The sequence below is a fragment of the Chrysemys picta genome, chromosome 18 (assembly GCF_011386835.1).
Source record: "Chrysemys picta bellii isolate R12L10 chromosome 18, ASM1138683v2, whole genome shotgun sequence".
Lineage (NCBI taxonomy): Eukaryota > Metazoa > Chordata > Testudines > Emydidae > Chrysemys > Chrysemys picta.
This window is the reverse complement of record NC_088808.1, coordinates 12,947,628-12,971,075: the sequence shown is the minus strand read 5'-3', so window position 1 is coordinate 12,971,075 and position 23,448 is coordinate 12,947,628. Positions and strand designations below refer to the sequence as shown.

At 55.1% G+C, this 23,448-nt stretch overlaps 1 protein-coding gene across 7 annotated transcripts in view; it reads right to left on the bottom strand.

The window, feature by feature from the left end:
* Positions 1–1,510: 1,510 nt before the first annotated feature.
* Positions 1,511–23,448, bottom strand: part of AK1 (adenylate kinase 1) — a 34,746-nt gene continuing 12,808 nt past the window's right edge. Inside the window, exons 1-7 of one of the 7 annotated variants that reach the window (XM_065572714.1) lie at positions 23,340–23,404; positions 11,973–12,015; positions 7,496–7,531; positions 6,476–6,639; positions 5,745–5,861; positions 3,654–3,845; positions 1,511–3,062 (exon numbers count right to left, since the gene is read on the bottom strand). In XM_065572714.1, the coding sequence (XP_065428786.1) occupies positions 2,994–3,062; positions 3,654–3,845; positions 5,745–5,861; positions 6,476–6,639; positions 7,496–7,531; positions 11,973–11,982 (588 nt within the window). In that variant the 5' untranslated portion in view covers positions 11,983–12,015; positions 23,340–23,404 and the 3' untranslated portion in view covers positions 1,511–2,993. Of the gene's footprint in view, positions 3,063–3,653; positions 3,846–5,744; positions 5,862–6,475; positions 6,640–7,495; positions 7,532–7,777; positions 7,982–11,972; positions 12,016–12,600; positions 12,744–15,120; positions 15,170–20,461; positions 21,095–23,339; positions 23,405–23,448 lie in introns of those variants that run through there. The other 6 variants (XM_005293453.5, XM_005293451.5, XM_065572713.1 and 3 more) reach the window with 6 other exon arrangements.

Sequence of the window (23,448 nt, the reverse complement as noted above, 5' to 3'; positions counted from 1 at the left end):
GAGCCCATTTAGGGATCTGGGGCAAAAATCTGTCTGGGGTTTAGTCCTGCTTGAGCAGGGGACTGGACTAGATGACCTCCTGAGGTCCCTTCCAACCCTGATATTCTATGAGAGTGATAACTCGGTTCTCCTACCCACCTTAGCTTGCCCCCGTCGGAGAAGATGCCTCGACCCATTATAGAGAGGAAGGATGGGCTTGCAGGTAGGGCCCCTGCAGCGTAAAGGAGTGTAGGCTGCAGTTACACCCACTTTAAGGCTCCTTCTTGCTGCCCGAGCAGCGACAAGGGGTCTCCATGTACGTGGGAGTCCGATTGTTTGGCCAGGACACCAGGGGCCAAAACCCCACTGGTGAAAAGTGCCACATGCCACAAGGGCACAGGACTGCAGGTTTCCATGGCAACTTGAAGATGGCACCACTCATGTCATAACTATAAAGGGAAGAGTAACAACTCTCCTGTGTACAGTATTATAAAATCCCTCCTGGCCAGAGACTCCAAAATCCTTTTACCTGTAAAGGGTTAAGAAGCTCAGGTAACCTGGCTGACACCTGACCTAAAGGACCAATAAGGGGACAAGATACTTTCAAATCTTGGGGGGGTGGGGGGAAAGGCTTTTGTTTGTGCTCTTTGTTTGGGAAGTCCTTCGCTCTTGGGACTGAGAGGGACCAGACATCAATCCAGGTTCTCCACATCTTTCTAAACAAGTCTCTCATATTTCAAACTTGTAAGTAAACAGCCAGGCAAGGCATGTTAGTTTTTATCTTTGTTTTCTCAACTTGTAAATGTACCTTTTACTAGAGTGTTTATCTCTGTTTGCTGTACTTTGAACCTGAGGCTAGAGGGGGTTCCTCTGAGCTCTTTAAGTTTGATTACCCTGTAAAGTTATTTTCCATACTGATTTTACAGAGATGATTTTTACCTTTTTTCTTTAATTAAAAGCCTTCTTTTTAAGAACCTGATTAATTTCTCCTTGTTTTAAGATCCAAGGGGTTTGGATCTTGATCCACCAGGAGTTGGTGGGAGGAAGGAGGGGAATGGTTAATTTCTCCTTGTTTTAAGATCTGAGGGGTTTGGATCTGTATTCACCAGGGAATTGGTGAAGAGTTTCTCAAGGCTTCCCAGGGAAGGGAATCCACTTGGGAATGGTGGCAGCGGACCAGATCTAAGCTGGTAGTTAAGCTTAGAAGTCTTCATGCAGGCCCCCACATTTGTACCCTAAAGTTCAAAGTGGGGAAGCAGCCTTGACATCTCACTGTCCAGGACCCCCCTAACATTATGCTGAGGGCCTTGCCTTGTGGAGAACAACTATGGTACATTCCCACATCCTGGGCTTTCCTCGGAGGTCTCCCATCCCAGTGGGGACAGGCCCTGCCCTGGCGAAAGCAGACAGGATCACAGCCGGGGGTGTGAATTAGAGTGGCAATGCACTCCTCCCCCGAACTCCCTAGACATAGTCGGTATTGAATGGAGCGCGGTGAAAGTCAAATAAAGGCACAGCTCACACCGAAAAGCACTTTTCTGCCACGCTCTTTAATAACGATATGTCAGTGTACATTCGGGCAGCAGGGACAACATGCCGCCTTTAAGACTCTGGGGGGTTGCTGCTTTTCATTCATAAATACTTTTGTTTGTAACCATTGTAAAATAAAAAAAAACACGAGGAAGAGAAGAGCTGCCATCAATGAGTGTGTGGGAGACAGTGTGAGAATGTGTGTGTGGGGAGTGTGAAATGTGTGAGCGTGCGCGTGGCGCGGGAGCCCTAAAAAGCACAGTAAGACAGCGATTGAATGAGGCACAGTGTTCACATCACAGCATTTTGGGGTAGCCCCTAGGCTCAGTCAGGGCCCTTGGCCTTTGGTAACCCACCCAAAGCCCTAGAAGTCTTGGGAGGGTTGGGAAAAAGCAGGCGGAGAGGGGTTTCAGCAGAGATGCACTTCAGCCTCCAAAGTCTTCCCTGGAGACAGAGCTTCACAAAGGTACAGGGCAGCTGGACTCCAGGATCCTGGAGAGACTATTCCCTCATGTTCTAAAGCAGGACAAGATACCACCCCCAAATAGGGTGACCAGATGTCCCGATTTTATAGGGACAGTCCCGATTTTTGGGTCTTTTTCTTCTATAGGCTCCTATTACCCCCCCCACCCCCTGTCCCAATTTTTCACATTTGCTGTCTGGTCACCCTACCCCCAAACCCTGGGCTCTCTGCTGCTAACGCTGGGCTTCTCTGCTGGCAGACGCTGGCTCTGTGCAGGCAGCATCACAGTGGGGAATGGAGGGGGAGGAAATGGATTTTATACACCCCCTGGGGGAGTCTGACCCTGTCCCAGGGCATCCCCTGCTTGGTCACTGCTCTCTCCCTGTACTCACATCGTGCAAGGAGGTTGGGGGCGGGAGGGTTGGGGCTCAGCAGTGGTGACACTCGTCGGTGTCTGGCTCTACAGTCACACAGGGGGAGATGTTGCCCAGCCTTGGCTCAAATGGGGTTTTCTCTGCATTTGATTCAAATTCCCTCTGTCCCAGGCAGATTTTAAGACTCTCAACTGCATCCTCTGCTCAAAAGAGGGAGCAAGTTGCGTGCGCTGTCAGAGAATCCTCTTCCTCCAGGCAGGAGCAGATTCCCCTCTCCTCCTGCTGATGCCATGGAGTGGGATAAACAGCCACTTCCTGCCTTTAATCAACCTCAGGGCGCAGTGGGGGGGAAAAATATCTGGAAAGAAAAACTCACTTCCTGTTGCAGAAGAAAAAGATAAAGCCTGGGCTCATTAAAGTGAATTTTACTGTGGCGAGAAGGGAAGGAGTCAAACACAATGTCCTTGAAATTTCCTCCACGGGGCTGTGTCCACGAAAACAGGATAAAGCCACTTCCGCTGTCTCTGCCATGGAGCTCGAATCGGGGCGGCGGGGGGGGGGGGGAATACTTGGGCTCTGGGGGTGGGAAGAGGGTGATGTTCTCTCTGGGTGGGAAGGGGTTAGAGGCGGGGGGTCCCTTTCGTGCTTTACTTCAGGGCATCCAGATGAGTGCAGACCTGTACGAACACGTCGTCCACGGAGCCTTCTGCGTTCAGCTGTAGGGGCGAAGCAGGAGAGCCAGTCAGGACACGGCCTTAGAGACGCCCCTAGACTACGTCCTTCATCGTGCAGCACCGCACAGGCCTAGGACAGCCCAGCTCCCAGGTCTCCATGCTGGCCAGAGGATCTACTCCTGGCAGGCGCAATGCCCTCAGAATCCATTCCACAGCGCTGAGGCCTGTCTGGCTCCAGGGGCACCGGGCCCGAGGCCTGTCTGGCTCTGGGGGTGCTGGGCCCAAGGCCTGCTGGGAAAGTCCTCTCTGATGATTCTCTTCCCTGCCCAGAGCCCCATCCCTCATTAGCCCTCCTCCCCCGCTTGCTGATCCACAGTAGCAGGGCATGCTGACAGCTGACCTTGAATATGGCGTGCTCTGGGATTTCCTCAGCTCGGAGGCATCTGAGGGTGCATTCTGCCCCTTTAACCCCTGGGAAGCCCCAAACTATCTGAGACACAAGGACGGCAAGTGGCTCAGACCTGCCCAAACCCATAATAGGCTCTGCAGAGTCTCAGCAGATGGGAAAGGGCCAGTTCCACCCCACCCATTCCCAGTTCCAGCCATGAGCCGAGCGGCTTGTGGCCAGCGTACCTTCCGGACGACCCCTCTTTTCTCGTAGAACGTGATGACCGGCTCAGTGGCCTTGTAGTAAGTGTCCAGGCGCTTCTTGATCGTCTCCTCATTGTCATCCACCCGCCCGCTGGTCTCACCCCGTTTCAACAAACGCTTGACCATGGTGTCCTTCCCGGCATCCACGTAGAGCAGCAGCGTTGGGGGGGCGATCTGTTGTGGGAGGAGACCCAGGGAAACGTCCTTATCTATCCAGCCAGGCTTTGGCTTTACCAGGTTCATAGTTTCCTCCACTAGCCCTGCAGCATGATGACCTGAAGGGTGGGGGAGACCATGCCCCGAGCTGTCACTGAATCACCTTGACTGGGGGGAAGGGAAGGGAGAGCTGGGTCTGGAGCAGTCACCCTTTAGGGTGACCAGGTGTCCGGTTTTCAACCAGAACACCCGGTCGAAAAAAGGGATCGTGGCAGCTCCGGTCAGCACAGGCTCCCTGCTAACCTCCATGCCACGTGGCTCCCGGAAAGCAGCCGGCATTTCCCCCCTCCGACTCCTATGTGTAGGGGCAGCCAGGGGGCTCTGCACACTGTCCCCACCCCAAGCACCGCCCCCGCAGCTCCCATTGGCCAGGAACCACGGCCAATAGGAGCTGCAGGGGTGGTGCCTGCAGACAGGGCAGCACGCAGAGCCACCTGGCTGCAGCTCCGCGTAGAAGCCCGGAGGGGGGACATGCTGCTGCTGCAGGGAGCTACTTGAGGTAAGTGCTGCCCAGAGCCTGCACCCCTGAGCCCCTCCATGCCCCAACCCCTTGCCCCAGCCCTGATCCCGCTCCCACCCTCCAAACCCCTCGGTCCCAACCCAGAGGACCCTCCTGCACCCCAAGCCCCTTATCCCCATCCCCACCCCAGAGCCCGCACCCGCAGCCGGAGCCCTCACCCCCTCCTGCACCACAGCCCCCTGAGCCAGCCCGGTGAAAATGAGCGAGTGAGAGAGAGTGGGGAGAGCAAGCGACAGAGGGAGGGGGGGATGGAGGGAGTGGGGCGGGGCCTCAGGGAAGAAGCGGGGCAACGGTGTTCAGTTTTGTGCGAGTAAAAAAGTTGGCAACCCTATCACCCCACACTAACCCCGTGCAGACGAGGGTCAGGGCTGTTACCCCAGTGTTTGCACCAACATACATGCCCTCACACCAGCCATCCCGTGGCAATCAGGTTGGGGGTAACTGGGTGATCCTCAGTAATGGGTGGCTCTGCCTTTGCTCTGGAGCATGCTACTGCATGTGTGCCAGGGGCACATTCAGCCTCCGTTTGCTTGTTACTTTGCACGTGTTCATTAGCCCAGGCCATTTCCCACCCTGACTTGTAGTTCATCCCAGGACACAGCCTGGCCACAGCCTGCTAAAAAGGATCCTTCCTCTTCAATTGTTTTTTCCAGCTGTTTCTACGGAGCAACGATTGCGCCACCTTGTGCCAGTCCCATGTATTACAGCCAGGGATCCTCCAACGCAGGTACCTTCCTCTCTCACAAGTTTTCTCCCCGGCCTCTCCAGGCCTGCACTAGCAGGGTTACAGTTTCCCTGGAGCAGACAGTAAAACCTGCTCCCAGGCAGCACACGGAACAGCCTCCCTGCCCTAACCCCATTAACAATACCATCATATACAACCTTTCACTGCAAACATTTTCAGGCTGTTTAAGGGGCTCGTTGCAGCCATCTCTAGGGTGGAGCCTGACAGCTATTTAACAACACGCAGCAACGCTATCTCAGCAGTTCAGGATGGGAAGTGAAGACTAATCTGACACCCAATTGAACATGACTGGGTAACTGGGGGAGGCAGAATATAATTACTCAAGTTGGGCCAGGACACCAGGGTCAAAATCTGTTCTATAAAAAGTAGCAGTGATCCAGACCTTGGCTTGACATCTCAACCTAAAGATGGTGCCTCCAGCAGCAGCGCTTCTCCTGGCGCCACGTGGGGCTTTGGTTCAACTCCCCCCGAGGAGATGGTCTGCCCCAATGAATCGACCCCACCACTGCCCCATTTCTAGGGTTGCCTTATCCAACCACTGAGCAACCCTACCACGCTGAGTTTGTGACAAGACTACCACCCTCTTCCTCACCTTCTTCTCAAACTCCTCGCCTTGTTTCACCTCTCGGGGGTAGCCATCAATCAGGAACCCCTTGGAGACATCTGCCTTGGCCACCATGGCGTCTCGCAGCATATCAAGCACCGTGTCCTGGGGCGAGGGGAAATGCAGGTCAGAGTTAGGGACAGCGGTTTCAGTTCCAGCTACCTGGCAGCTTTGCAGAGTCTCCCGCAGCCGCTGGGCTCCCCTTCCCCATGGGCAGCCTCATCTCTTAGTGCAAAGCCACAGGAGCATCAGTGTTTGTCCTCGATCACACCAACAGACAGATCCTTTTATAGGATCCAGGGACCATGTGCAGCTCCTGTCTCAGCAGAGGAGGCACAGCAAACAGAGGCCACTCCCTGTGGTCTCTGGGCACCAACACTCACAGACATGGAGCTTGTCATCCCCCATTTTATACCCTAACTTGCTCCCCTCCCCAGCTGCCAGAGCACTTTCTCCCTGGAGCTGCCAGGAGCGACCAGACTCCTGGGAAGCCAGGTCCATGAGCCACCCCCAAAGAGCTGGGAAAGAGGCGCCCCATCAGCGGCCTCTCCATGCACCTGCCTCAGCTCCCCACAATGCACTGCAGCCAAGAGAGCGGGCAGCCTGAGATGGCCTCTGCATTGGGTTCTCTCACACGCCAGCATGGGTAGCTGGAAATGTGCCAGGATGTAACGCTTTAAGACCCACTTCCTCCCACTGCAGAAGTGGCCCAGACTCACCAGGGGCACCAGCTCTCCCTTCTCCATGATGGCAGAGAGCTTCTTGCCTCTCTCCGAGCCAGAGTTGACCTCTGCCCTCAGGAGGTCACCGGTGGACAGGTGGGTGTAGCCATACTTCTGGACAATCTTCTCGCATTGGGTCCCTTTTCCTGAGCCGGGCCCGCCTGCAGTTCACACAAGGACAAGGCACAGACTCAAAACACAGGAGGAGGAGGAGGGGGAAAGAGCTCAGGTGCTTTCTAGGCAAAAATCTCACTTAGGAACAGCCCTGTTTCATCCTCCTTTGTTCTTACTGACTAGCACTCAACTGGGACCTTCGCTAAGGAGTTCAGGGCTCCTGCTAGGCTCAGAGCCCTCTGCCCGAGGCAGCCCAACCAGCTCTGGGGAGATTATTATGACCTCATCAGTGTGAAGCAAAACAGGCAGCAGCTGAACCCCAAAGCCAGAAAGCTCCTGTCTTTGTGTCACTAGTGCTAGTCACAAAAGGTGGGCGGCGGGGAGAGAAAAAGCGATACGTGCAGAACTGCCTCCACTCCCCTGTGCTGTACCTGATCTGGGAGTAACTAGAGGCCTTCAGGGCACCCTCCCCAAGAACACCGAAAGCAAAGGCGGCAAGCACCCTACAGGTCCTCTAGTCCATCTCGGTGCCACAGCAGGGCGCTCCCTGTTGCGCACTCCCACGTATTCTGTCCAGTCTGGTTTTGGGTGATAGACACGACTTCCCCTTGGAGGCCAGGGCAAACATTTGCAGACATGGCTGGTGATTTTTAGAGAGCAACGTAGGACACCTTAAAGGCACCTGATGACCCAAAAGCTCCGAGCACCTGCCTGCTGAAAACCAGGCTCCTTTACAGGATCTCAGGTTGGGCCCTGAAATCCCAGGTCTCTTTGAAAACTTCGGCTTAAAATTTGAAGGACGGGGTCCCACGTCACAGCCCCAATGAGCCCAGTGGACCGAGCCCGGGCTGAAAGCGCCGCTCACGACTCCTCAGCTTTTCACTGAGCCCATCGCCGACTTACCCACCACGAAGATGATTTTGCTGTTCTTCAGTTTTTCTGCGGGAGAAGGAAAAGCAGAGAAGAGGGTTAGTCTGAGGGCGAGTGAGCGATCGCAGGAAGGAAACCTCCACTGAGCCGGGACAAATCCCTCTCGACCAAATCCCCAGGGGATCTGCCTGGAGGAGAGGACTTGGCAACCAGCCCCAGTTCCCCGGGGGTAAACGGGAGCAGAACATGGTCAGCAGTGGGCCGCTGGCGGTGGCTTCATGGCAGGCGCTATGGGGCCATTGCCCCCCAGGGTACCTTTGCCAGCCCTTTCCGCTGCGGTAGCCAGGCAGGAGCACTCCGTCCCCATCTCTCCGACTCGCTGGCTCCTGCTCGCCTCTGTTCCCCCCCCCTTCTTGCCAAGCAGTTTCCGCTCAGCACATTTTGATGCCTGAGCCAGTGGCCTCCCTTCGGCTGGGCCAGGCTGGAGCCTTGTGGTCAGAGCTAACACACATTGCCACGGAGACGGTTGCTAGGATACGGCAGGAGCCAAGCCTCAGCCACATCACAGAAGCCAGTGGGCAAAGATTCTGATCTCAGCTTGGCTGGTGTCAATCTGGAGTGACTCCATGGGGGGATAGTTTAAATGGGCTCAGACACCAGCTCTTGGCGGCACCTCTCACGGAACAGCCTTATACCACAGAACCCTACGGCCATGAGCCCCCACAACATGGCGCCCACACCAATGCCACCCAGTACCCATCCTGGAGCACTGAGCTGTAGCTTTTGCTGTGTATATATAAGGGCAGGGGAGAGAGTGGTAGGAAATCCCAGGTTCCCCAGACACACAAGGCAGGGCACAGGGTGGCATCCATCTTCCTTCTGACCGGGGGGATGGGTTCCTGTTGGCCTCTGCCCCACTGCCTCAGACGCCTCCAGAGAGAGGACCAAATTCATCCCCAGCCCCAGCACAGCCTTTGTGCCCACCTCTTGCACGAGCCCATCATCTCAGATATGCCCACTCTCCATGGTATACCCACCACCTGACATGCCCACTATTTCCGACACGCATTCCCCTTTTCCTTGCCCACCACCTCTGGTCATTAAACTCTCTGTGTGAAATCCTGCTGCCAGTTACACCAGTATAAAGCTGGAATAACTCCACTGGTGTAAATACAGTCGGGGCTGCGAAGCACCATTTAAAGTGGTGGGGTGACAGATTTCCGCCACACCCCTGCCTAGCCCTCTCTTCCCTTCTCAGGTGACCCCCTGCACCAGCAACCTGACTCCCACTCCCCCCCCATAAGCCCTTACACCCACCCTCTGGTGGGTAGGAGCTCCAGTGTCACTCAGGTTTGGCCTGGCACAAAAGTGGTCAGGCCTATGGCCTAGATGACTCCCCCAGCCTATGCACAGAGTTACTCTAGCTTTACACCAGCATGACTAAGAGCAGAATCTGGCCCCCATGCCAAGCGCAACAACAAATATTACCCTGGATTAGCACCAGGAGGGCCGGCTCACTTGCATTTGGCTGCAGCTATAAATCCCCACCCAGGAAAGAATCTCCTCCAAAAAGCCAGAGCGACAAGAGAGACACAACGACAAACCATTGACCCTCTCAGAAAAGTTGCAACCTCAGTGTCCCAGCTGCTCCCTCCCCCACTTCACATTGGGCCAACATCCCAGCTCCACAACTGAGAGGGTCCCTCAGGGTCACAACCATTCCGGGAGTGGGTGTTGAATTCGAAGTCACCATTAATTCCAGTGCCCGGAGCTGATAGAGAGCTCTTCTCCCCGAGTACAGTACACTGGAACATTTTCAAAGCCGGGTGAATGGGCCTGTCTCGAGTGTCACAAGGACAAGGCAGAAGTGCTAAAAATAAAGGAGGGTGTTCTCAGAGCTGGCTGGGGCTTGGAGTCTGCTCCCAGCAATAAGATGTCTTCTGGTTACAGCCTTCTAAAATTACACCTCCGAGCAGCTGGGGAACAGGGTGGCCTTTGGCAGCTAGGTGCTTTCTGATCACACTAGCAGATCAGATCCGCCTGCGCCAAGGAGCTCATGCAGGGAGAGGCAGAGCCATGGTTCAAGCACTGTCTGAGACACTGAGGGACTGGGCGTGGTTGGCTCACCACAAAAGCAATTTTCCCTCTCTTGATATTGACACTTCCTCATGAATTATTGGGAGTGTACCATATACACCCTGACTAAATTGGCCTTCAACATTGGTTCTCCACTTGTAAGGTAACTCCCTTCTCTTCATGTGCCAATATACATTTATGCCTGTTTCTGTAATTTTCACTCCATGCATCTGAAGAAGTGGGTTTTTTACCCACAAAAGCTTATGCCGTAGTAAATCTGTTAGTCTTTAAGGTGCCACCTGACTCCTCGTTGTTTTTGTCTGAGACACTGGGGACGTTCTCCATGAATTGGAGTAAAACTGGGAATAAAGGGAAGGATGTTTGATGGTTAAGGCACTGCACAGGGAGCCAGGGGATGGGGGTTCAATTCCTGGCTCTGTCACAGATTTGCACTATGGATAACATTTGCAAAAATGCTCAAGTGACATAGGAACTTAAGTCCCACATTTTCAAAGGCTTTGTCTACACTTCAAATCCTACAGCATAGACACTCACTACAGTGATGGGAGGGGGTTCTCCCACTGGTGTAGCTAATCTGCCTCCCCAAGAGGCGGTAGCTAAGTCGATAGAGGGAATTCTTCCTAGCAATGTCTACATCGGGGTGAGGTCGGTATAACTGCATCTCTCGGGGGTGTGGATTTTTCACATCCCCAAGAGACGTAGCTATGCTGATGTAAGTTCCCAGCGTAGACCAGCCCAAAGTGGCTTCAAAGCAGCAGCCTCAAGTCTCACGAAAGCCAACGCTTTTGAAAATGGGACTTGGATATATTTGAAAATTGTTATCCCTTACTCCCTTTGTGCCACAGTTCCCATCTGTCAAACAGGGATAATACTTCACCATCCATGAGGGATGCTGTAAGGATATATTCAGAGCCCATGGCAAGGGTGGCCAAAGACAGAGGTGTACAGACAGGGGATTGGTCCTAGGTTGTATAGCCTGTCATTGGCTCAGGTTGGTAGTAACAAAGTCGTCATAGAATCATAGAAGATTAGGGTTGGAAGAGACCTCAGAAGGTCATCTAGTCCAACCCCCTGCTCAAAGCAGGACCAACCCCAACTAAATCATCCCAGCCAAGGCTTTGTCAAGCCGGGCCTTAAAAACCAGTAAGGATGGAGATTCCACCACCTCCCTAGATAACCCATTCCAGTGCTTCACCATCATCCTAGTGAAATAGTTTTTCCTAATATCCAACCCAGACCTCCCCTACTGCAACTTGAGACCATTGCTCCTTGTTCTGTCATCTGCCACCACTGAGAACAGCCGAGCGCCATCCTCTTTGGAACCCCCCTTCAGGTAGTTGAAGGCTGCTATCAAATCCCCCCTCACTCTTCTCTTCTGCAGACTAAATAACCCCAGTTCCCTCAGCCTCTCCTCGTAAGTCATGTGCCCCAGCCCCCTAATCATTTTTGTTGCCCTCCGCTGGACTCTCTCCAATTTGTCCACATCCTTTCTGTAGTGGGGGGTCCAAAACTGGATGCAATATTCCAGATGAGGCCTCACCAGTGCTGAATAGAGGAGAATAATCACTTCCCTGATCATCTGATGGCTCTTCTTTGGCCTGGGAGGAACGAGTTGAGTGGTTCTCAGTCCAGTTCCTAGTGAACAACTGCCGACCTCACAAAAACCTCTTTCACAACCAGCACTAATCGGCTCCTTTGGCAGCAGTTGTGCCAGGGACTGACTGTGGGCCATGGAGACTGAACTCCCCTCTTGGCCCTAGAAACAGTCCCTGCAGGCCAGTGTTGAGGTCTCATGGCAGGACAGTGTGGGGACTGTACTGCAGCTGCCAGGGCCGTGCCCAGTGAGACACTAGGGTTGTTATTCTGTGTTTACAGGGCTGTGAGAGCAGAAAGCAACCCACTGCCTCCAGGCTAGAGCAGGTAAAGACCCAGGTGAAACCCAAAAAGGAGAGGGGGGGGGGAAACACCCTGACAGCTGCAATCCCTCACACTGGGCTCAAGTGCGAGGATCGCGCATGGATGCTGCCAGCCAGGACCAATTGTCCAAGGGAGGTGCCTGGCTCGGGCTTTGTTCTCTCCGGCTCCTGATCCTTACAGCATGCAGGAGCCTTGCATTTCCGCTGTTCTGGGCTGGCAGAGAGATGAGCGGAAAAGAGGAAGAGACGCAAGGAGCGACACACGGTTTCTAAAAGGGGATAATGCGACAACAGAACCTGAGCCTGGTTAGGAGAGATGGCCCTGAGCCAGAACTCTGGATCCAACATCCCTCCCCTCCCCCCCCCGCCATGCCCTGGATCTGCACTTGGGGGCTCAGGCCCATTGCTATGGGCTTAGACAACTGGATGTAGCCTCAGTAAGATGGAGACAGACGGGTGGAGAGAAGGAGAAGTGCCCAGGGAAAGGGAGCTCTCACCTGTTGCCATGCTGAGGAGATCTGGGCAAAGAAGCTCTTCAGTCTGAAAAGAAACAGAACTCCTGGTTAGACAGTGCAGGAGGGCCGGGGGGTAGGGGGGAGTCAGCCATGGGCTTCGGGAAGGGGCTGGTTTGGCCTTCAGAAACAACCCCAGTCCCATTCCTCCTGAGGCTAAGTAGTCTTTAATGCTTCCCAGTGCTCATGCTTCCCCTTCGCTCACTGGGTTTCAATCTCTCCCCACCTCTCAAATACATTTCCTAGAAAATGGAAGAAGGTGATTCCCACTGTTAGCTCAGCTGCCAGCATCTTGGAGCAGAAGAACATACCAGCTCCCCCCCTGCACACACACGGCGACCCTCACACGAATGGCACAGGCCTACAAACACAGCATGGTAACCGGTCCCTTGTTCTGTTCCAGAGAGTGACTGACAAGGCTGGAGACAGAGGTACAGGTTCCTGAGGCTCCCCGGCTGGTTGGCAATCAGGCACCTACTTATTGGAAGCTGGTGCATTTGAAGATATGTCCGAAGACTTCAGAGGAGGGCGCCCCAACCTTCCCTGCAGCTCAGAAGGCTCTCAGCCTACAGCCCACTCTAGCTTAGCGGTTCTGAACCAGCAGTCCCATTACCTGATGGACACGGACACGTCAGAGCCTTCCTCTAGCTGTTTCTGCTACACGGTCTGATCCAGAGAACAGCAGTCCCTCGGCCACCCGGGAGTGTCTCAGTGCCTATGGCACGTCACTGTGACAACCAGCCCTTCCTGTCTCCTCTTCCACCCAGGGAGGGAGAGAAAGAGCGAGAGAGAAAACACAGGAGACAAAACCCACCTGAGACCGGAACCGTGAGAGAGATTCTGAGCAGCGGGAAATCAGAGAGAGCCAGAGATGGGCAGGGGGACAGACCCCATTAGTCAGACCTGGTCACCAACCCGGCTGATCCAGTCCTGCCTGTCACCGCAGCAGCACTTGGTGTCGGAGCCTGGCGGCTGCCTTTGCATATTTAATAAGCGTTGCTTCGGTGACAGCGGGAGCTCAGGGGATGAAGGAGCATCCTACAAAACCTGTTCCAGCCTCGTGACCCATGGCTTAGTGCACCGCCCCAGCAGGCAAGAGGCCTGGGTTTGAGCCAACTGGATCTCCACACTGAGGCAGCAGCACACTCCGCTCCTTGGAGGGCAGGTGGAGAGCCTTGCTTTGGCCATTGGGGGATGCTCCCACCCCCCTCATTCCTGCTTCCTCTTCTCCAGCCCCATTTCCCCCCCCCATGGGATGCAGGGCCCCCCTCAGCCAGGCGGTCAGGTCTCTTCTCCTGAGCGGTGCACTCAGGCAGAGTGCTCTGGTGAAGATTTGGCACAGTTAGCAGCCAGGGCTTCGACTCTGCTCTGGGCCCAGCTGGGAGCCATGTCTCCAGGGCAGCAGGCAGATTCCACTGTGCAGCGTTTGCCTGGGGGACTAGCTGCTCTCAAGCAGAGTTTGGGGGTGGAAACCAAGAGGGTGAAGGGGGCTCTGACTCGCTGGCTGGTGTGAGGGGGTGAAGTGGGGAAAACTGGGGCATCTGGAATAGCTGGAGTGGGGGGGGTGAGGGGGGAAGAGTGTGAGTTTAGCCTTCCTCTTCCTGAGACAGATTAAAGGAAGAGCACTGGACATTCCCCCCCGGAGTCTCCGAAGTCTCCCGGGGCTGGAGCGCTCCAAGCCAGTGGCATGCAAGGGGCCTTGCAGGAAGAGCTTTAGATAAAGCTTAGCGGTGGCGTATGATTAATGAATGATGAGCTCCTCTCCCTGGCACAGTGTCACTGCACTCAACCCAGGGGGGTCACAACGGCACAGGAGGGGTCCTGTGTGCAAGGGCCTGTACATAGTCCTTCCCGGCTGGGGTCTCTACAGCCTCATCCCAGAGGGTTTGCGATTAGGCAAGAAGCAACTTGATAGTAATAGTCCATCTCCGTGGGCCTGCAGTTCACAGGGCAGGAATCAAGGAGGGCAGAGAAGCACCGTAATAGGAGCCCTTTAAAATTTACTACGGCGCCATCGTAGAGGGAGTTTGGGAGACACCCCCTTAGCACTGGGCGCACAGGATAGTGGGGACAGGGTTGGGCTGCATTATTCAGTACATTTCCCCCATGAGAACTTCCCCCAAATAATTCCTAGTGCGGATCCTTTAGCAAAACAGCCAGTCTCGATTTTAAAATTGCCGGTAATGGAGAATCCAACAGGACCCTTGGTAAATTGCTCCCCATCCTCCAGGGCTTCCAGCTCACAGAGAATCCCAGCAATGTAGGGCTGGAAAAGGACCTCAAGAGGTTGAAGTGCCTGTTCAGGTATTAGCCCCCTAAGCTGCCCAAACCAGCAAAATCCATTCAGAACGAGTCACCATCAGCGAGATCGCCAGCAGACCCATCCAGCCCCTCTTCAAACCTCTCCGATGTGCAGGGAGAGCCTGTCTCACTTGTCTCCAGCCTAGAATGGCCAGTCCAAAGGGTTCATAAATCATGAGTCAGGTCCCCAAAAAAGACAATTTCCTTCAAAGTCATGAGACTTTTTAAAATCATAAATGTTGGGGTCTTTTTGTCTTTGGTTTCTGAGCCATTGGGCGGCACTTGGAGTCATGTTCTCAAGTTTTTCTCTGCAGTCAGGAGGGCTGGAAACTGACTTTTTAAACAAATAAACAAAAGCTGAGAGTCTCATCTAATCACATGACTCCAAGACCTGGGGCTTTAAGAAAAACACCAAGTATCTCGTGATAAAATCCCCAGAGCTGGCATCGCTGCATTCACCTGGAAACGGAGCCAACTGGAGTATGCATGAGTGAGCCTGGCACCGCACCCCTGCGATAGGAACTCCCTCGAGGGTTGCTCTCTCTCACATGGACCTTGCACACTTCAAAGCTCACTTTCAGAATTCACAGCTTCCCTCTCCCCCGGCCCTCATTCCCAGAGAGGAAGTCGTATGACCCAGACTCCACTATGCCCCTCCCTAGCCCAATCATGGCTCCACCCTTTCAGAGCACCTGATTCCAGCTGACTTTACTCCACTGAGGGGCCAAGCGAATCCCTGGGTGTCACAACAGGAATGATCTTGGCCTGACAGCTTACGATGCAGCCACCTTAGGTTGGAAACAGAACGCTTACATCAGACACCTGTAGTTACCTGCCTCTGCGCTGCTCAGTGACCACATCTCATCAGCTCTCAGCTTCCTTTGTTGCAGGAAGTTAACCCATCTGATTGACAGTCCACCCAAGTAAGCACATTCTTAAAGGTATAGGGCCCAAATTCCACCCTGAGTTAAACTGGTGGGGGCCAGTAGGGTTACTACATATTGATCACCGCATGGCCCTATTGCCTTGCAGCAATGTTGAATTCATGTGTGTTGAATGGAGAGTGAGTAAATGCAATACAGACATGTAAACACTAGGGGGAGCATGGGGAATAGACACATCAGGGGAAAAACTGGAGAGAAGGCAGATGCATTTGGGGTGAGGGTGGAGTTGCTCCCATTTTCACCCCCTGATTGTGGGTCTACACTGGGGGTTATTGAACTGGTATTATGCCGATGCAGCTGCACCAGAGTGGACGCCCCGCACAAGTTGAACAAGTGCCGCTTACCCTGGGTGTCGGTGTAAATCCCCTTTGACACCAGCGCAACTACATTGGTGCAAACTCCCCCTTCTCACTCCCATGCAGACAGGGCCTTACTCCAGTCTGTAGTGTGCAGGAACAGGATAGTGTCCCTCTGTATAGCTCACAAGCCCTCTAGTGGTGGATGCTGTATGTTATCAGACGCAGCCAGCGCAGCAGGATGCGTGCCGCTTGGCATGTTTGGGGACAGGACTAGCCAGCATTATTTGGGACCCATGGTGCCCCTTTGCCTCCCTTGTTGTGTATGAAGAGAAAAGACACAACCCTGGACTCCCCATGCACACAGAACAGCCCGTCCTCCCCACCCATCTCCCACACCCAGCAACCAACTTGCTGAACCTCCTGGGCACACTCCCGCAGCTGCCCAGCCCCCACAGAGAGCCACTCATCTTCCCGCACCCAAAGACAGGAGCCCCCCAGCCTCGGACACAGTGGCCCACCCTAGTTGGCCCCCAGTGCACAGAACTGCAGCTCTCACCCTTCAGTAAGATGGGATCCAGGTACTCAGAGAAGGGTCCTGGGTTCCTCGTCAGCCTTGTGTTTTCACTTATTCCTGCCACTAGGGGGCACCCCAGGGCCCAATCCCCTCCTGCCCACCTGTGTTTGTCTCCTATGGGCAGCAAACCTGCCTGGCACCTCAGGGCCACCCTCATGCCCAGCCCTTTGACCCTAGGGAGATCCTGAAAACGCCTTGCGCATTAGGGAGAACATGAAAAACAGCTTGGGTAGCCCATCCCTAAAATAGATCCATGCCCTTCCAGAGCTCACGCCTCCCCCGGCAGGCCCAGCCTCAGTGGGGAAGGACAGAGGTCGGGTTACAGCCCCCAGCCCATGCCTAAAAAGGGCAGGTGCCCTTCAGCTTCAGTGCTCTGGGGTTCTAAGTATGGCCCAGGCATAAATCCTGCAGGGGTCACGTCCACACCTGTGCCAGGGTGGGGTCGGCCCCAAGGAGCAGCCAGCCAGACTCACGTTCAGTCAGTCAGAGGAAGGCAAAGGTGGCAGCGAGCCGAAGGGAGGGCGGAAATAGCAGCCCCTCAGCTCCCCTGGCGGGGTGAGCAGCTCCACAGGGACTAGCCTCTGCCCTCCAGCTTGGATCTCAGCCCCATGGAGCCCTTGGGGGCTGCCCTGTGACCAGAGGGGCCCAAAGTGAGCGGGTCAGTGAGGCCACGGGCCTCATCCAGCCCTGGGGGGCAGTTCCTCTGGAGCTGCGGCTGCTCATGCCAAGGCTGAACGTGGGCCCACGAGGGGACCGGGAGGAAATCGATGGGGGAGGCTGGGAGGACAGTTTTGTTGGGGACGGGGGAGGGAGGGGGTAAGAATCTAGGAGTCCACGGAGACTGGGGAAAAGAGCTACAGCTGGGCTTGCAGGGAAATACTGGGGGGTGGGGGGGGGGCTCCCAAACACTGGTGGCTCCAGGGCAGGTTTAATCCTAAAATGTCCCGACAAGCAACCTCTTGGCTCAGATCAAGTGTCCTGCCAGTGTAATGCCCGACACAGCCCTTTGGGTGCCTGGCAGCATCCGTGCTCAGCATGCTACAATGGCAGGATAGCCAGCCCCCTGTCTGACACCCCGAGACGCCCTCCTCCACCAGCCAGGCCTCGCTCAGCCCCGAGAAGGGAGACTCTGAGCACAGAGCTGTGGTTTGACCCCTTCATCTGACCAAGATGGGCCCGTAGCTCCCCAAGCCGCTCTCCCTCCCCTGCTCCCTCCCACGCCAGAGAGCAGCGCAAGGGGGCAGCACGTTAGAGGTGTGGTTTCCAGTGCTGCCAGCTCACCCCTCCTCGGAGCAAGAGCCACTTGCTGTGGCGTCCCAGCCACGGTCCCCACCCTCCCCTGTTCCTTAGGGCCATGGGCCTGTCCCTGCTCCCACTGAAGCCAATGGAAAAACTCCCACTGGCTTTCAGGAGCTGCAGGATCAGACCCGCTGGCTTTCAATGGGGCACTGTAGCCTTTGCATCTCAGGCCACGCCGCTGAGCACTGGAGACAATGCCATGCGGGGGCCTGGGACTCAAGAGCGCTAGGTTCTGTGCCTGGCTTGTTAGAGGCCATGTGGTCCCAGCCCGCAGACTCTGCATGATCATTCATGCAGAGTAACACGTACACTGTAAGCTCAGAGCCTGTCTCTTCCCATGTGCTTGTACTGTACAGCACCAAGCACAGCGTGGCCTTGCTCCCGACTGGGCTGGGTACAGCCATACTACCAATGACTAGCTCCACTATTTTTCCATTTTGAAAAGCCACCGTAGTTCTCAGGAATGGTGCTAGATGGTTAGTCCTGCAGCTGGGAGCCCTCGAGGTACCTGCCGGTTAGAGTGATGTTTGGATGCATGGACTCCATCTTGACACTCTGATTCCCTGCCAGCTGAATGTCCGGCATCAGCCATGTATTGGTAGCAGAGAAGCCGTGGGAATGCTTTGTCTGGACTCTCCAGTCCCCGGCTCAGAACATGATATGATTATGGCATAATTATGATGTATTTTATACAATATGGGTCATGTGAGATATCATTGAAAAGGTTATGATTGACTAAATATGATTAGCCTATTTGTATGCATGTAGCATTCTGGTATCTGAAGTTAGGAATATTGTCGATGCCTCTATTACAAATGTGTTCACACCTGGGGAACGCCCACTGGACAGAATGCAATCAGTCTAGATGGCTGGCTGGGAAGGGCCATTAGAGAAAACAATAGGTCTTAGAAGATGCTAATCTCCCACTGGGAAGCCTTCCTGAGGACGCTACAAGCAACCTCCGAGTTATGGCTGCTGTGACCCTACCCAAGCCCAGGGACATGTGACCAAGTCACCTGGTACTGGACTCCACCTTGGAATACCAGTGTTTTTCTACAGAAAGTCGGGAGACAAAGGGTTCCTGCCATATGCCAAAGCTATTTAAGGCAGGAGAGTGACATCGCCAGGGTTCTTCTCTGACTCCCTGCCCAAAGGAGACTGCTGGAAACACCTGAGGAACAAGGACTGGAACTGGGGAGACGGGCTGAACCCAGGCTAGAGGGGTTTCTAGCCTGTGAAATGAATACCTGGGGTTTTAAGCTGCAAACAAGTGCAGCTTGCCCTCAAGAATCTCTGCAAACTGCCTAAATTAACAATTTGGGTGAGTATTTGCTACTCATAGCCAATCTCTTTAGTATATTAAGCTTAGATTGCGTTTTTGTTTATTTGCTAGGTAATCTGCTTTGATCTGTTTGCTATCCCTTGTAATCACTTAAAATCTATCTTCTGTAGTTAACAAACTTGTTTTTGTTTTGTGTACAGCCAGTGTGTGGACATTATAACTTGGGGCAGAAAGCTGTTGCATATCTCCCTCCACATTGAGGGAGGGGGTGAATTTTATGAGCTTATGCTGTACAGTTCCCTGTGCAGTGCAAGACAGTATAACTTTGGGTTTACACTCTGGGGGGGTGCATGCCTTGGGAACGGGAAGGTGCCTTAGCTGAGCCTTCCCATGCAGAGCTGATCTCAGCATCTGTGTGCCGCTGCAGCTGGGTGTGTCCCTACCTGTGTGATTGAAAGAACAAGCTTGGAGAGCTTAGTAACTTGTCGCAGCAGCACAGGGTGAGAGAGAGCCCAGGCTGGTGGGTCAGGGGGGCTCAGTGGTACACCAGTTCCAGGTGGCACCCCAGGGGGAACCTGTCACACATGCATCATCTCCCAAGCCCAGATGAATACACCTCTCCCTGTAGATTGCCATCCTCAGTAGCTAAACACATTGACAGTTGCTGGTGACTGCCCCATGCTGATTCGACACCTCCAGGTGGCCTGCCCCCCCCTCCCCCCCACACACACACAGCCATCTGACTGGCGGGGAGAAATTAAAAAGCAACTCCAAATGTCTGCAGGTGGAAATGAACCTGGCTCTTGTCCTCCACAGGACAATATCCACTTCCACACTCCTCCTCCACCTGACTGCAAAGCACAAGGCCCTGTCTGTCGGGAAGCTGCAGTTCTTTCCAAGATACCCCCCAGTGAAACCCAACTGGGAACCATAGGTGCTGGAACTGGGGGTGCAGTAGCACCCCAGGCTAGAAGTGGTTTCCATCCAATGCAGGGTTCACAGTTCCATTCAATGGCTCTCAGCCCCCCATATACAAACTGTTCCAGCCCCCCTGCTGGCAGGAGGTGTGGCTGGGGATTCCAATCACGAGTGAGTGAATTCAGGGCCTCGGACAGCGAGGGGCTCCTAGTGCCATACAGGGAGGCTCCGTGCAAACTTCCCAACTTCTCACTGATCCTGACCTGCAATCCCACCCAGCTACTCCCGTCCTGAGCCCCTCGCCCAGCTTGGCCAATGCACCTCAGTCCGGAGCTGCATCATCATCAATCCTGGAGCCTCTCTCCCACCCAGCCCTGCCAACACCCACAATCACCAACCCCCTCATTCCAACCCAGAGTCCCACAGAGCTCCACCAAGGCTCTTCTGTTCTGACTGTAACACCCCCTGCTCTGGGCTTCCCACAGCTCAGTCAATACAACAGCCTTCAAACCTGCTACACCCACAGCCGTTCCACTCTTGGGCCCCTCCTGTGTCCAGACTGGTGAGATACCCGGAGAGCGAAAGGGGAGCAAACAGCCACTGAGCCGGGCAGACAACACACAGGGAGCAGAAAAGCCACCCGCTACCACAGCCCGACACTCACAAGGCACAGCCAGCATTGCCCACACGTACTGACTCCGGCAGGCACGCAGAGAGCCCAGCAATGCTGCACCACCCACACAATGGCCACGCCAGCAGGCAGGCCCCCGGAATAATAGACTTTGCATTGCTCTTGCAGAGTCCAGGTGCACAAATCAAGGCCCCCTTGATAATCTTAATTAAGCCTCCCGACTTGCCTGGGTGTGGGGGAAGGTAGATATTGTCATCCAGATGGGGAAACTGAGCCACAGGAGTCACATGACCTGCCCAAGTTCATTGTGTGGCCGGGGCAGAGCTGGGATCAGAGGCCGGGAGTCCTCACTTCCAGACTCGAGCTTTCACCACAGTCACAGGCGAACCCAGACGCACACCCAGTGCACATGTGCAGCGCAGCCAGCGACGGGATAAACATCAACTCGCCCGGGGAGCGCTGGGAATCTGGACTGCTCGTGACAAACAGCGACGGACAGAGCCTGCCAGTGCCGAGTTGGCTCACGAGCCAACTAACCGTCCCACCACCCTCCCGACCGGCTCCTGGGGCGGGAGAGCAGATGGGAAACAAAACAAGACGCCGAGCAGCAACCAGGAGGCGTCCAAAGCAACCCTCCCCTCCAACAAACCCCTGTTCCCCTGCGCAGGCCCGGGGGGCTTTGTGTACTGACCTCTCAGCGCTGGGATGCAGATGTGGCCGGGGGCAGAGAACAGACAGGTCCGGTTCTGTGCAGCCAGCTGCCCTGCATGTCCTCCCTGGCTATTTTTACTCTACATATAACCCTGTCATCCGCACTGCATGCCGGGAGGGGGATTTCTCACAGCCTCTGAGCTGAGCCAGCAGAGAGACACCTGACTCCCGGGGATGTGATCTGCATAGCAATGATTTAGGGGCGAAGGGGGGAGTGTGCGGTGCAGACAAAGAGCCCAGTGAGCGCGAGAGCACAGAGGAGCTGGCTGGAGGCGCTGGAGTTACAGCAGGGAGAATGAGGCCAGGCTCAGCTCAGTTCTTGGGGCCCAGTCCTGCTCCCAGTGAAGTCAACAGGCAGGGCCAGAATTTGGCCCTCAATCCAGGGTGAGTCCCCTGAAGCCTGGTGGAGCTAATGCAGCTTTGCAGCGCTGTGACTGAGGTCAGAAGGGGGCCCAGCATGTTTGCACACACAAAGGAGGCTGGAGTGCCGTGGCCTGACCCCCCTTTCCAGCACTGTTCGGAGTGCAGGGGGAAGGTACCATAGCTCTGGGGCAAGGTTCTCTACCCATCCCCAGATCAGCTGTAGCATGGGCAACAGCAGGGCAAGCTTTCCCTACATGCAGCCCTGGAAATGTGCCCTGGAGGGACCCCCCCCAGGGCTCAGGGGGGAGCTCAGTCTCCGCGTGCTGTCGGCCCTGGGGAGGTCAGGTTTTGTGATGTGGCGAGTGGGGCCTCACCCCCTGGGAACTGGCTGGAAATCCCCCCCTCCCCTCCCCAGGAAGGACCTTCCTGGGGGCAGACCAAACCGCTCCATGCTCAGTCTAGATAAGGGCGAGAGCTCATCAGTTCACCAAGGGTGGCATTTTTTGCAGGTGTGGCTAAAACACTCCAGCTACAACAGCCTCTTCCTTCCACCGGCCAGGCCCCCAGACAGGCACAGCACAGCTCCGGGCCATAAGGGGGTCTCCTTGTCAGACCCATCAGACCCATCTGTCTGTCTCTCCCCATCGGATGGAAGGGGAAAGTAGCTCTTCCTGTCCCCTGCCCCCAGAACTGCACCCAAACGAGTGCTTTGGGGGAGTTAACCCCTGCACTGCTGGGCCCTGCTGCAGCACCAGGGCAAGCAACCCCCCAAAGGACTTGCCTGCTGCCTGGGGGCAGCAGAAATAGAAGGGGGGAGCCATCCAGTGTACCAGGCAGTGCAGCTGTTAAAATGCTGCTGTAGGATCTTCTTCATCTTACTCCCTTTCTCTTGTGTGTCCAGGTGGAAGAAGGAAGCAGGAGCGAATGGTTAGAGCATAAGGAGCCAGGCCACTGGACTTTCATTCCCAGCTCTGCCACTGCATTGCTGTGTGGCCTTGGGCAAGTCACTTCCCCTCAGTTTCCGCCCTGGGGAGAGTAGTTTGGGGAGTTGCGAGGCTCAAGTCCCTAGTGCATATAGAGTACTATGAGAAAGGCCACTCAGCACCTTGAGTTATTGCTCCTGGATTATTCACTGTTTATTTACTTCAGTTGTGTGTGTTCACCTACTCTGAATGCCAAGAAGTGATGCCAAGTAGTAACAGAGTAACAGTTACTGATCTGGTGCATTAATACAGCCCCGGGCCTCGGAGGCGTCAGAACGGCCGGGCGCCAGCTCTGGGCCCCATTGTGCTAGGTGCTGTACAGACATGTGGCAAGAGACAGTCCCTGCCTCTAGGAGCTTGCAATCCTGTGTGAGGCCTGAAGGAACCACCCCGGTGGGCGGGAAGCAGAGGGGAGTGGGGTTTATAATTCCAGCCTGGTCTTTCAAGCAATGACAGCGTTTGGATGCTGAGCCATTAGAAACCATTTCTTCTGGGCAGGCTCCACAGTGGACGCTGCGCAACTGAGGGCGAGCACATCCCCCAGCGGCCCCAAGACAAGGGCCATGTGGAATTCATTCCCCTGCCCCAACTAAGCCAGCCCAGCCTGACGACGCTGCACCTCTGTCTCCCAGACAATCCAGGGATGGCTCAGGCCAGCTGCTCTGCCTCCCGCCTGACACACCCACCCACCCACACCCATCCTTGCTGGGGGCAACGTGTGTGGCCCCTGACACTCAGCCGGGGCTTGCAGTCAACACAGCAGCAGGAGAAAGCAGGGCCCAGAGCAGAGGAGCCTGTCAGCCGCCCGGCTCAGCACAGCCAATGGCGTGTGAGGGATCGGCTAGCTCCCCTGTGCACACACAGAGCCTAAAGTGGTCTGAAAAAAGTGGGGGGGGTCTCACAACCGGGGAGCCGCAGCTGTGGTAAGACAGGGTTTAAAGTGCAGAACCTCAGCAACCCCGCTCGATGTTAAATGTTCCCTTTGTCGAACTGCAACCCCTTCTGAGCTCCCCAACCCCACATGCACTTGGAGCATTGGCCACGTACCTGCAACTGCTTACTCGCCCCACAGCTCTCCCATTAGCCCGTCTCCTCTCGCTCACGCAGCATCACACACACAGACACACATCAGGCTCCCGCCCCTTCCATCCCCCCA